The sequence below is a fragment of the Mucor mucedo genome (assembly GCF_025094135.1).
Source record: "Mucor mucedo strain NRRL 3635 chromosome Unknown EV154scaffold_21, whole genome shotgun sequence".
Lineage (NCBI taxonomy): Eukaryota > Fungi > Mucoromycota > Mucoromycetes > Mucorales > Mucoraceae > Mucor > Mucor mucedo.
In genome coordinates, this window is record NW_026252305.1 from 282,354 (window position 1) to 295,479 (window position 13,126).

Genomic DNA, 13,126 nt, shown 5'->3' on the forward strand with positions numbered 1-13,126 from the left:
AGATGCGCTTATGGTTTACCATCGCGCAGTTCTTCTGTTTTGTTTTTTTGTTATAAAACAGGATGCTTGACTTTCAAAAAGAGATTCTTACAGACATTGCAAGTGAAGATGCTCTTGTTATTACCTCACCTGGACTAGGATTGTTTCAAATTCTATGTAGATTTGTTCAACTTTATACAAAGGGAAACCACCTTGTTTTATTAATCAATACGTCAAAAGAACAAGTAGACCTTATCGGAGAACAACTGATCGCGCACGGTGTATCCACCGATCATATTATCCGTCGTATCGAATACAACACGCCCTCCGAAAAGAGGTAAACGCCCACAATGCTAGTTATCTCCACTCAACCCCACACGCTTATATCATCCTCCATCATCCTTATAGAACGAGCATGTATCGCGAAGGAGGTGTATTTGCCATCACTTCCAGAATTTTAGCTGTAGACATGTTATTAGAGAGAATTCCAACTACACTGATTAATGGCATCATTGTCTACAATGCGCATAGGTAATGTCTAAAGCTGTTACTCCCTTTTCCAGTCGTGTTTATATGTAAAGGCAAATGATATATAGAATCAAGCCTAATTCCATAGAAGAATTAATTCTTCGCATCTACCGCAACCACAACCAAGTATGTATATACAGAGAGAAAAAAAATAGCCATTGAGAAATGCTTCATTCTAAACACCAACTAAAAAATAGGAAGGATTCATCAAGGCATTTTCCGATCAACCCGACGCATTTGTGACGGGATTTGCACCTTTACAATCTCGCATGAAATCCTTGTTCTTACGTAAAGTCCATTTATGGCCCCGCTTTCAATTGGTCGTCAGCGAAAATTTATCACAAACAAACAATGATGTGATCGAATTAAGACAGCCCATGACTCCCATGATGGATACCATTCAAACGAGCCTGGTACAATGCATGGAAGAAACTTTGGCTGAATTACGTCGTTCCAACCCAACACTCGATGTAACTGAACTTACCATTGAAAATACATTTTTCAAGTCCTTTGATCTTATTGTTCGACAACAGTTGGATCCTATCTGGCATAATGTCTCCTTTGCCTCCAAGCAATTGGTGAGCGATCTAAAGATCTTGCGACAGTTATTGAGGTAAATTTGTATATTTTTTTATAAGACTAAATGATCCCCCCTGTACTCATCAAGAAAAGGAAAATCAAGTTACTTGACCATGTATGATTGTGTCTCGTTTTACAGCTTTATTGAAACCGTGATTGAAGCAAATAACCCAAAAGAAGGCAAACAAATCCGCCAATCTCAATGGCTGTTCCTGGAAGCAGGTGATCGTGTCATTAAAACTGCTCGTCAACGTGTCTACGTGAAGGAGGGAGACGCCTTATTTGACGAATTACCCGATACCCCATTACCACAAGGGTTTCCATCACATATCAAATTGGTGCTTGAAGAACAGCCCAAATGGAACCTGTTAAAGAACGTACTTGCAGAAATCGAAAATGACGCCATGGGATTAAATCACGGCGAAGGGGCACCCGTGTTAATCATGGTGAACGAAAGAAGAACTTGCTCTCAATTGAAAAAGTATATCACGAAGAATAATACAGAGGATTCCTTCTTGTCACCAATGATTGGAAACTACTTTCAATGGCGATCGAAAATGTTTAAAATTCAGAAAAATACAGCCTCCTCTTCCACTCCTCCTGCACAGGCGCCTCAACGAAGAGGAGGTCCACCTATGAATAAACGTAGAAGAGTACGTGGTGGTTCTTCTGCAGCATCTGGACCTGGAAGAACAGAAAGCTTGGCAGAAACATTTAAAGAGGATGTGATTGAGACTGTTGCCGTGTAAGTTTCCAATGTAAGCGATGTTTTAAAAAAACATACTGATTTTCTAACTTTTGAAAAAGGTTAGATGAAGGTGATGATGAATTTAAATTGGTTGGCCCATTGTCAGACGAATATGAAATTACACGACAAGAGCATGATATTTTACCTTCGTTTCGAGAAATCGACCAAAACAAGTTGATCGCGATTCAATGTTATGACGATGATTTAAACGAGCAAATTTTACAAGATATCGAACCGCGTTTCATCATCATGTTTGATCCCAATCCTGCCTTTGTACGACAAATCGAGGTCTATCGTGCACTTCATCCAACAGTTCAAATTCGTGTTTATTTCATGTTGTATGAAAATTCTGTCGAAGAACAAAATTACCTGAGTTTGATTCGCAAAGAAAAGTCATCCTTTGAAAAACTCATTCATGAAAAATCGGCAAGCTATTTTCTTTGATATCTTTTTTTTTCTCTTTCTAAAATAACATGTATATATAGATCATGGCGATTCCTATGCCGGAGAAAAAAAGGGAAGAACACTTGGAAACGGTTCGACTGAGTACAAGAATGGCGGGAGGTCAAGTCCAATTGAAGGGTCCGCCCGTGGTAACAGTTGATATGCGAGAATTTCGCAGTTCCCTCCCTCCTATTCTGTATGCTGAAGGTATGAAGATTGAACCTTTTACTTTACAAGTAGGTGATTATATCTTGAGTCCAGATATGTGCGTGGAACGAAAATCTATTTCGGACTTGATCCAATCCTTTGCTTCAGGACGATTGTAAGTTTTTTTTTTGGCTTATTTCTTACCATCTTTGTTTAACTCTTTTTCTTATTTTTTTTTAGAATTACACAGTGTGAGATAATGGCTTTGCATTACAAAACACCTATTCTTTTGATTGAATTTGACCAGAACAAGTCTTTTTCTTTACAGGTAACACAAACATACAAACGATACACGGACTAATAAATAATAAATAACAACAACAACAATATAAAGGCTCTTGAGGAAATGAAGGGCAATATTTCATCAACTGATATTTCTTCTAAATTGGTATTATTGACATTGGCTGTGCCCAAGTTACGCATCATATGGTCATCCAGTCCACAAGAGACAGCCAAAATTTTTGACGCATTAAAGGTAAGATAAAAAAAGCAAGCTCCCAGGTTTATAGGAATTTAAAAATTGGTGTAGAAATCAGAACCAGAGCCAGATTCTAAACAAGCAGCATCGATTGGAGCTGAAGGAGGTGAAGATGGAGAGACGATTTATAATATGACACCTCAAGTAAGTCGATATGTATATTTTGGACACAAGAGGTGTCCTCATTGAATGAATGTATGTTGTGTAGGATATTTTACGAAGTATGCCAGGTGTCACCTCCAAGAATTACAAGATTATCATGAACGGGGTGCAAGATTTAGACGAACTAATGCACTTGAGCCAAAAGAGAATTGAGAATATGATTGGAGTAGAAATGGGTACCCAGTTGTACCAATTTATTCATAAAAAAGCAAGCTAAAATAAACACGAGAATTTTTTTTTTTTTTTTGCTCTTTTAGCTATTATTAAAACTTTCCTTCTTTTTATAACATCTAATGTCTCGACATCAAACAGTCTCCGAAACAAAGCTTCGAAAGATCCTTGAATTAAATAGTAGATTAAAACAACAACTTGATATTCCCAGAATACCCGTTTCTGAAGCCAGTCGATCGTAAATAAGAAATTGTTTGTGGGGGGATTTACATACAAAAAAAAAAAATGCTGACTTTTTTATTATTGATAGTTTGATCGATTATTGTCAATCCACCAGTGATTTGATGCTACCAAGTATCTGGGGAAACAGACATCCAGATCCATTTGCTGAACCTGCCAACGGCTGTGGAGGTTCTTGCCAAATCATGTAAATAATGCACTCTTTATGTTTTATTAATCGCCCCCATACAAATACATACTACACGCAATTTTATACCCTTCTCCTCTTTCTCTCTCTATCTCTTTTCTCCCTTTCCTATATCTCTTTTATTGCGATTTATACACCTCCCTCTCTTCTCCTCCCTTTTTTTTTTCTTATACAACTTTATAATAAAAATTTCCCTAATCCTTCTCCAGTTTTTTTTTTGATGGGGGAGAAGGCTGATGTCAGTAAAATTTTTGTGTTTCCCTTGGAGTTACCCGAGACTTACTAAATATGGTATTTTGTAATATTACTTTTTGTCGCTTTGGTGGTACATATTAAATGAGCTTTTTTTTGTTAGTGGAGAACTGCCTTTTTATTAAAAAATACTTGACAGTTCATGTTTGGTTGCCATGCAAGTTTACGGTACTCCATTCATCGAAAAGAGATTGATCTTATGCAATAAAATTTGAAAATCTGTATTTTTTTCTGTTATTTATTTTGACAGAGTTCTGCACATGAAACATGAGTAAACGCTTTGATGTTCCTTGTCATCTTCTGTAATGATCAAGAGAGAGTGCCAGCATACTATACAGCCTAATATTTTTTTTTTTTTTGGGAAAAGAGTGCTTGGCATCCACTGTATTCCAATACAATACGGGGAGAATGCTGTCAAAAAAATAAATAACATGTGGCAGGATTCTTCTCCTGTGTTCTTAGCAATCGGACTTTATTGTATGCACGTTGTTGCAATAGATTCTTGCAGTATGTTGAAAGAAAATTGGGTTACTACCGTAGATAAATATAAGATCTTTGTCCAGGAAAATTGAGCTCTAACAGGCAGTGTATTGAATAATGAAGCTTCTCCCGAATTTATCATTTATTCTTACATCAAGCGGTAGTTTTCCTAAAGTGTTTTTATAACGACAGATACACATCTAGAAGTTCTCTCTGTTTAATTGATAAAAATCACCCAACATGTCATTGATAAAGTCTTGTATCACTCCATGTAGTTTATCCGAGCGTTTATAGTAAAAAGAGTGACATCGAAAAAAAAAGTTCTTTCTTTCAGCAAAACACACTTAATCACTCGCAGAACAACCCTCTGTTAGTTACTTATTCCTCCTGCGTTAATTCAAGTTTATAAAATTTTCTTGATTCAATAAAAAGCGTAAATCAATGTGATAAATCATAACACAACATATTTTTGTTATTTAGCCATTTCTTTGCATATTTCCTTCTTCTTGATCGAATAAGAATGATCTAAGAATATTGGAATAGAGTGTTCTATATCAATGACGTAAAAATAAAGAAAAGAAAGGGTGCAGACTGCTTAAAGTAGCAAAGTCATCACTTTTAGGAAACTGCAAGCAGAAAAACAATACCTGCACATGTAAACATACTGAACGCTGATCATTACGTAGCACAACAAAATAGGTCGACCGAAACAGATGTACTATTTTATCCAATATATGGTTACCATTGTTTCAAATAATAATAATAAAAAAAAAAGGCTGCATGATTATACTGCTTAATAACCACTTGTTGTCTTTTTCAAACCACTCCTAATATTATGCTTACATTATAAAGCTATTGCTCAAAAGTACAATAGCTATGATGTGTTACAAAAAATTAGTATTTCTGCTTCGCTTTTCTTAGGGACAGCCAATTTTTCCTTAGGGACAGCCAAAGTGCACGTAGTCGCAACGAAAGATCTGTGATTTGGATGTTCTGTAGACCTGGGAACAAGGATATACAATCAAAAACAATGTAGCAATTACGAATAAATGTATATTAAACGATTTATACTTATTTTGACAATTCTATCTTCTCTTTTTCGCCTTTGAGCTCGTTTGATCTTAATCTTACGCAGCAATATTAAGGTAAAGTCCAAACGAGAAGCTGAAAGTAAGTTGTAAAACATATATACTGGTCTCACTATGTTGGTTTTAATAAACGTGTATATATTTCAAGTTGTTAAGTTATATTGACCTCTTGGTGTCTATTAAAGTATCATAATCCCAACATTACGACTACGCGCACCCTGGCTGTCCCTAAGAAAAATGGCTGCCCCTAAGAAAATTTGGCTGTCCCTAAGAGACCCGTTTCTGCTTATATATTTTGTACAGTCTATTAACTTTATACACCTGATTCTTCCTTAGTATTGTACCCTAATGACCCATCATTGTCATACAAGCCCATCATCAAGAGCGAGACATGAGATATGTTTAGCTCCGCCTACCATTTTTCTAATTGTTTGAAAAACCAGAAATTAGAGTTACAATTTTATGAGCATGTACTATTTTAATCATACATACAAATACCCATAAATGTCACTTTGACGAGCTCGATCCTCAGGCCACTTTTTCCCTTTTATTAAGATCCTTTGTTACCCTTAAGCAATTCTACTTCATATACTCAAACTTCTCATTGTGTTAAAGGGCTCAGTTTTTTTAATAGCATAGTACACGGTATTCCATAAACTCTATTTAAGCAGACTTTTTTTTTTGTTTTAGTGTAAGCGGAGATCTGATAAACAGGGACAAACATCAAAAAGATATTACCATATTTGGGTGCGATCATCTAATCTTTTTAGGGGTGACGGTTTTTTAAACCACCGATTTTATGCTGTTATAAAACATGCTATATTTTTTTTCTTTCTAATCCATCTATCCCCACTTTTTTTTTAAAAAAAAAAAAAAACTATTAACCACTATGGCTTCTAATATTCTTCGTCGTACTTTTGCTACATCTGCTTCCAACACTGTCAAGATTGGTTTGATTCCTGCTGATGGTATTGGTAGAGAAGGTAAGTCACCCAATGAGTGATAATCAGGCACGTTTTAACTAAAACACGAAACCCTCTCTTATTCTAGTTATTCCTGTATGTAACCCACCCCCACATTCAAAAAAAGCCTGTTAAAGATATATCACCTCGTTTCATGTATTTACCCCCTCTCCTTTCTTTCTTTAGGCTGCTCGTCGCGTTCTTGAATCATTAAACTCTGGCCCCAAGTTTGAATTTGTTGATCTTGATGCTGGTTTCGAGCTTTTCCAAAGTACAGGTACCTCTCTTCCTCAAGCCACCATTGATATCTTGAAGAACGAATGTAACGGTGCCTTGTTCGGTGCTGTCAGGTAATAGTTTCTTAAAAAATAAAAAGGGGGGGATGTGTGTACTTATTTTGTGTTTAGCTCTCCTTCTCACAAGGTTGCTGGTTACTCTTCTCCTATTGTTGCTTTGCGTAAGCATTTGGATTTGTATGCTAATGTGCGTCCTGTCAAGTCCGTTAACTCTCCTGCTTTCCCTAACCAAAAGTTATTGGATATGCTTATCATTCGTGAAAACACTGAGTGTTTGGTAAGGGCATATAGGAAGTATATAAATATCCATCGACTGACCCGTTTATTTTTTATTTTTCTAGTATATCAAGTCTGAAAGAGAAGAAGTTGACCCCGAGACTGGTTTGAGAGTTGCATGGGCTGATCGTAAGATTTCCGAATACGCTTCTCAACGTATTGGTAAGATGGCATTTGATATGGCCTTGACGCGTGAAAAGCTTAGATCCGAAACACCTGTTGCCAACCGTTTCTGGAAGCATAACCCTCGTGTCACCATTGTTCACAAGTCCAATGTCTTGAGCATCACTGATGGTTTATGGCGTGAGACTGTTCGTGGCGTCAAGGAAAAGAATGCCGAACTTTACAAGGGAGTTGATATGGAAGAGCAATTAGTGGATTCTATGGTTTACCGTATGTTCCGTGAGCCTGAGGCCTTTGATGTTGTCGTCGCCCCCAACCTTTATGGTGACATCATCTCTGATGGTGCTGCTGCTCTTGTCGGTTCTCTTGGTGTTGTTCCTTCTGCCAATGTTGGTGACAACTTTGTCATGGGTGAACCCGTTCATGGTTCTGCTCCTGATATTGCTGGTAAGGGTATTGCTAACCCCATTGCCTCTATTCGTTCTGCTGGTATGTTGTTGGAACACATGGGTTATACCTCTCAAGCTCTCAAGATTTACAACGCCGTTGATGCTGTCATGGCTGATGCTTCTATTCTTACCCCCGATTTGGGTGGTAAGAGCTCTACCTCTGAAGTGACCGAAGCTGTTCTTAAGAACCTCCGTGCTTAAAACATTCACTCATAGGCATTGTTATTCCCCCCTTCCCTCCTCTACTTTTGTAACATATATTAAAAATTCAATAGATTAAAAGAAAACAAAATCTTCTTGTATGTCCGCTGTGCGGTGTATTTAAATGTGTTGGCATGAATAGAGTATTAAGGTTTTGACAAACGCTTTATGCCTCAGTGGATGTATTTCAACATGGGATGTAAAAGGTTTATTATGGTATGTTTGTTATATTATATAATTTAATATTCAGTAGCTACGCCTTGCTTTCTAAGATCACTGGCAGCATGAATTGGACCATCACTAAAGCGTCTAATAGCTTGTGATGCAGATGCTGTACCTGTTTCTGGTAAATTACGGAACTATCGATTGAAATCACGTCAATACTTTTAAAAATCTGGTTAACTTTTCTCTCTCTCTTTTTTTTTTTTTTTTTTTTTTTACCTGATGTCCCTTTGTTATCAAAACCTCCAAGATTTTTGCACTATGACCAGTTTCGAATCGAGCTTTATTAGGAATCAATTGATGATGAATTCTAGGCGTCTTCACCGCTTCAAAGATATCAAGATCAAAATCAAACGTGTTTAAAATCACATTCAAGGTGGCTGTCAAAATTTGGGACTCACCAATTGGAAATTGTTATCTTCATCTTCAATATTAGTGGGTGTGATGGTGAACAAGGGAGGTCCGAAGGGCCCGATGTAGTTGCAATGACTAGGAAACAAGCAAAAATTGTTAGGAACGCCGGGGATACTGAAGACAACCAATTCATCATTCAAAATAATTCCAGTGACAGGATCCATAAATTTCGCATCAAACATCAAGTTGACAGTGGAAGTCAATGAGACAGCACCGTCATCTTTATCTACCGCAGAGAAATGCATGGTACCGTGATGGTTGTTATTTTCATACTTGGCGCGCTAGATGTAAAAATAGAAATATATTATTGTTAAAAAAATAAAACGAGAGGGATGGAAAGGTAAATGGTTTACGTTGCATGTTTAAGAATTGCAACCTTTGAAGGACTAGTTTATATCGCTAAAGACAACAATCTACCAAGTCCCTGGAAGATAATAAGCATTTGGATTTACGTTTAGTTAGAAATAAAACCCTTACATCAAATTTCGTATGTTTTGACTCAGGTGAACGCTTGTAGAGTGTACATTAGATATTATTTTGTTTGTAAATAAAACCTGAACAGCCGATAGTGATGAGCTTGTCAATCCTGGCAGTAAAATAGTGTTTTTAGTCTGTTAATTATGAACGATGTATTTCTTTTACAGTTTTTGAGAACCCTTATGATCATTATTATAAATGCATTTTCAGTGATAAAACATTTACCTTGATCTGCTGATGGGTTTTCCGGGAACCGCATATTTTTACCGGAGCGAAGTTTAGGTCAAAAAATACGCGGTCGGCTTTGTTTAGTTTAAACTCAACAGCATGAATGTCAAATAGGTGTGACGATATATTTTGTTAACTTTACCATTTTTCTTCACCATGAGTCATACTTTTGAAGAGAAAACATTTGGAAATTTAACTTACTGCGATACTTGTGGGCAGCTTTTATGGGGCGTGAGGAGACAAGGTCTTCAATGCAAAGGTAGAATCAGACTAAAGTTCACTTCATAATTGAGTAACATTTTTTTCAGGCTGCAATTATACTTGCCATCGTAAATGTGTTGCTACTTCAGCAAACTGTAACCATCCCACAACTCGATTTTTGGACGATGACAAAGGCGAATCGCGTGCCGAAAGTTACCTCCGCCAGTTGAAGCAGAAATCAGGGAGTGAAGATGGATTATTAACGCCAAGCACTTCAGCTAGTTCGACGAAATCAAAACTAGATACGATGGTTCCTGATTCTACATTTAAAAATATTTGTGCTATTGCGTCTTCTGACAAGTTCCAAACGATTTTAGCGGATGCTGCTACTAACAATGATGAACCTGTCAACGCTTATCTAGCGAATCAACCTACGTTAAATCCACAAATAACCACAAAAAATTTTACCCGTTTCGTATCTCGATGTGGACCCGTTTTCACATTTAGGGATGAATTGTTGCTATTATTAAGCTGGAAAAACAAGATTGACACTTTAGTCTCCTTGATATTTTATTGCATACTCTGTAAGTTCACATAGCATAAAAATTGACATGAAACAGCTATTAAACATGATAAAATATAGGTATATACCCAAAGCTAGTATTATTTATACCCCAGGTTATTGTGGTCTACTTTATTTTATCGAACTATCCAAAAAGACGTCATATCCCCCGTTCACCAATTAAAACCGACAACTTGAAAGATAGTAATGTGGAACCGGAAAAGAGTAAATCAGCTAGTAAAAAGCCTTTGGATGAGAAACGCGTCCTTGGTGCCGCAGATTCATCGCCATCCTCTTTTGTGTACAACTTTTCAACCTTATTTCAACCTGCAACGGACGAATCTCCAGAATATTTAAAAAACCTACGAAATATACAAAACATGATGGGTGAATTTAATGAAATGTATGATTGGGTTATGTCACAATCAAAACATTTTAATTGGACCTCAGAACTAGAAACCATGCGTATCTTGCAGGCTATATTAGTTATATCTTCTGCATTAGCATTCGTCATTTATGCTATACCGTTAAATATGATATTTCTTTTCTTGGGTCTCATGTTGTATGGTGTAAACACACGATTCTCAAAGTATATGCTAAAAGAGTTACAACCTTATATGGTGCAGTCTGGAAAAAGAAAAGTGGCAGGGTTAAAAGAGTGGTATGTAAGTCTTGAAGGCAAACTAGAAAATCAAGAACATTTACAAGAGATATCTGTGTACGAGAACCAGAGATGGTGGCCAATGCGAGGATACCTCCATGAGGTAAAATAAAAATTCTGTCATGACATGTACTTCGAGTGATAATAACGTTTTTGTGTCAGATGGTGGAAGGAGAAAGATCACCTTGGTCAAATTATACCGGAACTGTTTATATGCCTATTATTACTGAAATCCCTGCACCAAAAGGTTATCAATGGAAGGAGACAAGTGAATGGGAGCTGGATAAAACTGGGCCCTGGGTAGATGATTATTTAGGAATCGGTATGCATGAACAAGTGATTTATATTCCAAAATAACATACTAATTATTTCGAGTAGAGGTAAGGATATTTTATATTCAGTAGTCTTAAGCACTAAAAATCTCGTATGGATATATAGGTTGCCATTTCTCCAGATACCAACGGATGGATCTACAGCGATGACAATTGGAGAATATGTAGACCTCAAATAGATCCGGTAGATGATTCTGAAAAGGTCCAAAATAAGGAAACTATGACTCGAAGAAGACGATGGACAAGGGAGTGCGAAAAGCTTTAGCTAATATTCTTCCTAATGATTTCCCCTTTTCCTATTTCACAATACAGTTTTCACGCTTTAAATTCGTTTTATTTAAGTCTGTCCGAAAACCATTCTCATTTTTATATTACGAATACTTTAGTGGTAATAGAATTTACCACAAAAATGTTTAGATAGGAGGGATCTCTGAACTTGGGTTGATTTCGCAAACGGCATCACCTATACAAAAATTTTGATTGGATGTTTCCAGGCACCGCGTGTTTTATTTTTTATGCTTTATACAGTTTTTATACTTTAAATTCAGACGAATGAAAATTATTTTTGGACAAACACAAAGTGTAAAACCTGTATTTGTACAGTTTCTTTTCTGTATTCCTAAATTGTAGAAATGAAAATCCAAGCTGGGGAACACCAATTCCATAAATTATGGTATAGAAAGTTATACGATTCTATCAATTTTTTGGCAGTGGGAAAACCTTTCTTGGAAGAACTAAGCGAGGAAAACGACATTCTCATTGGTACAACCGCAGGGCGCGTGCTGATTCTTAACGAAACCAAAGTAAAAGGATTCAACCACATCGCAACGTACAATAAAAAAAAAACACACTGACTTTCTTCATAATTCATAATAGCCCGTAGAAGGTTTATTAGAAACAAAGGGTGGATCGATTCAATCAATTAAATTACACGATCTGACAGGATTCGGTGCACTCGATCTTGCTGTGGGTGATTGCGATGGTGTTGTCACTTTATTCTCCCGTCAACAGATTTTAAGCAAACGAGACCTGGGATCAGCTATTACAGACATTACAATTCACAGCGACTTGTGTAAGTTACCTACCGGGAAAAAAGGTTAAAACTGAAATACTTATTTGTTTAAGTGGGAGGCTGCGAAATCATAGCAGGAGATATTAATGGAACCGTGACAAGTTTCCAACAACATGATGCGCTATGGAAAATTAATATTGCAGAGGAGTCTGCAAAGTTAGCCACACTAGGTCTTGTGAGTATTTCTTGTTCATAAGCGAGCCATGTCAGATTTTAATTTTTTTTTTTTTTTTCTAGAAAGGTCGTAGATCACCGTCTATACGATGCATGCTTTCGACTACATTAAAGGACCGTTTTGGAATGAATATGGCATGCCTACTAGTGTGTGATGGCTGGCCTCTCGTTCACTTTATTCAAACAGGTGTTAGGATCCAAACGTTAAGGTCGCCTAGTGTGATACATTCGGTAAGTGGTTATTGGATTTGGGAATTAGAAAACTCGTGTGGCTGACATGAATGAGACAGATGTGCGCAGGAAACTTTTTGGATTCAGAGGGCTTAAGGCGGTTTTTACATTCAAGTAAAAGATTAGCTGGATCATACAAATTGGACTCCCAGCAAGTGTTATTAGCAGGGCAGGATGGCTACATTTATATTATGGTGAACTTTGAAGTATGTTCTGGATTTTTTTTTTTTTTTTTTTTTTTTTTTTTTTTTTTTTGGATAGACTAATTTTGTTAAAGATATTTCAATGGGTTAAAGTAGGATTCTGTCTTAGCAGTCTAATCAAATTTCGTCCATCAACTTTGGATAATAATGAAACAGACATGGTGATATGTACGGGACATTCAAACGAAGTGCTAATTTTTCAAAATGGAGCAGTAAGTTGCACATGTATCTTTGATTTATGCTTGTATGATTAAGTTATCCCACCACCTATTTCTTTTTTTTTTTTGCAGCAAATATCACACATTAGAACCTCTGATTGGCCACATGCAATCACACTAGGTGATGTCAATGCAGATGGGCAGGATGAACTTGTACTAGGGCTTCTAGATCAAACGATTGAAGTGTATCAATGGACAATAAAGAAATAATAGAGTTTTGCAGAACCCATTATAAACTATTATGCAACGTATGGAGATAAAAAATTCTTTTATTGTTTTAA

General features: G+C 36.6%; 6 protein-coding genes across 6 annotated transcripts; 5 read left to right on the forward strand and 1 right to left on the reverse strand.

Annotated features, from left to right (window-relative positions):
• Positions 1-31: 31 nt before the first annotated feature.
• On the forward strand, positions 32-3,354 carry EV154DRAFT_500425 (uncharacterized protein). The gene is made up of 11 exons (XM_051600584.1): positions 32-316; positions 388-510; positions 576-633; positions 705-1,120; positions 1,190-1,831; positions 1,894-2,260; positions 2,320-2,600; positions 2,666-2,753; positions 2,820-2,960; positions 3,015-3,107; positions 3,172-3,354. The coding sequence occupies exons 1-11, from the start codon at positions 63-65 to the stop codon at positions 3,340-3,342; spliced, it is 2,634 nt and encodes an 877-aa protein (XP_051460330.1). The 5' UTR covers positions 32-62; the 3' UTR covers positions 3,343-3,354.
• A 29-nt stretch (positions 3,355-3,383) lies between these two features.
• On the forward strand, positions 3,384-4,131 carry EV154DRAFT_500428 (G-protein gamma subunit). The gene is made up of 3 exons (XM_051600585.1): positions 3,384-3,534; positions 3,607-4,014; positions 4,079-4,131. Exons 1-2 carry the CDS (start codon positions 3,419-3,421, stop codon positions 3,725-3,727), a joined length of 237 nt encoding a protein of 78 aa, XP_051460331.1. The 5' UTR covers positions 3,384-3,418; the 3' UTR covers positions 3,728-4,014; positions 4,079-4,131.
• A 2,242-nt stretch (positions 4,132-6,373) lies between these two features.
• Positions 6,374-8,002, forward strand: EV154DRAFT_439257 (uncharacterized protein). Its single transcript, XM_051596896.1, has 5 exons — positions 6,374-6,526; positions 6,594-6,601; positions 6,692-6,855; positions 6,913-7,078; positions 7,143-8,002. Exons 1-5 carry the CDS (start codon positions 6,433-6,435, stop codon positions 7,848-7,850), a joined length of 1,140 nt encoding a protein of 379 aa, XP_051460332.1. The 5' UTR covers positions 6,374-6,432; the 3' UTR covers positions 7,851-8,002.
• Positions 8,003-8,089: 87 nt separating this feature from the next.
• EV154DRAFT_560934 (nucleophile aminohydrolase) lies at positions 8,090-8,731 on the reverse strand (the record flags this gene model as incomplete). Its single annotated transcript, XM_051605639.1, has 3 exons — positions 8,090-8,209; positions 8,292-8,390; positions 8,474-8,731. The coding sequence occupies 3 exons, from the start codon at positions 8,729-8,731 to the stop codon at positions 8,090-8,092; spliced, it is 477 nt and encodes a 158-aa protein (XP_051460333.1).
• Positions 8,732-9,321: 590 nt separating this feature from the next.
• On the forward strand, positions 9,322-11,464 carry EV154DRAFT_500435 (integral peroxisomal membrane peroxin-domain-containing protein). The gene is made up of 5 exons (XM_051600586.1): positions 9,322-9,450; positions 9,500-9,976; positions 10,036-10,718; positions 10,778-10,937; positions 11,052-11,464. Exons 1-5 carry the CDS (start codon positions 9,348-9,350, stop codon positions 11,210-11,212), a joined length of 1,584 nt encoding a protein of 527 aa, XP_051460334.1. The 5' UTR covers positions 9,322-9,347; the 3' UTR covers positions 11,213-11,464.
• A 57-nt stretch (positions 11,465-11,521) lies between these two features.
• EV154DRAFT_500438 (uncharacterized protein) lies at positions 11,522-13,126 on the forward strand. The gene is made up of 7 exons (XM_051600587.1): positions 11,522-11,750; positions 11,824-12,019; positions 12,073-12,194; positions 12,257-12,424; positions 12,484-12,630; positions 12,702-12,839; positions 12,918-13,126. Exons 1-7 carry the CDS (start codon positions 11,580-11,582, stop codon positions 13,053-13,055), a joined length of 1,080 nt encoding a protein of 359 aa, XP_051460335.1. The 5' UTR covers positions 11,522-11,579; the 3' UTR covers positions 13,056-13,126.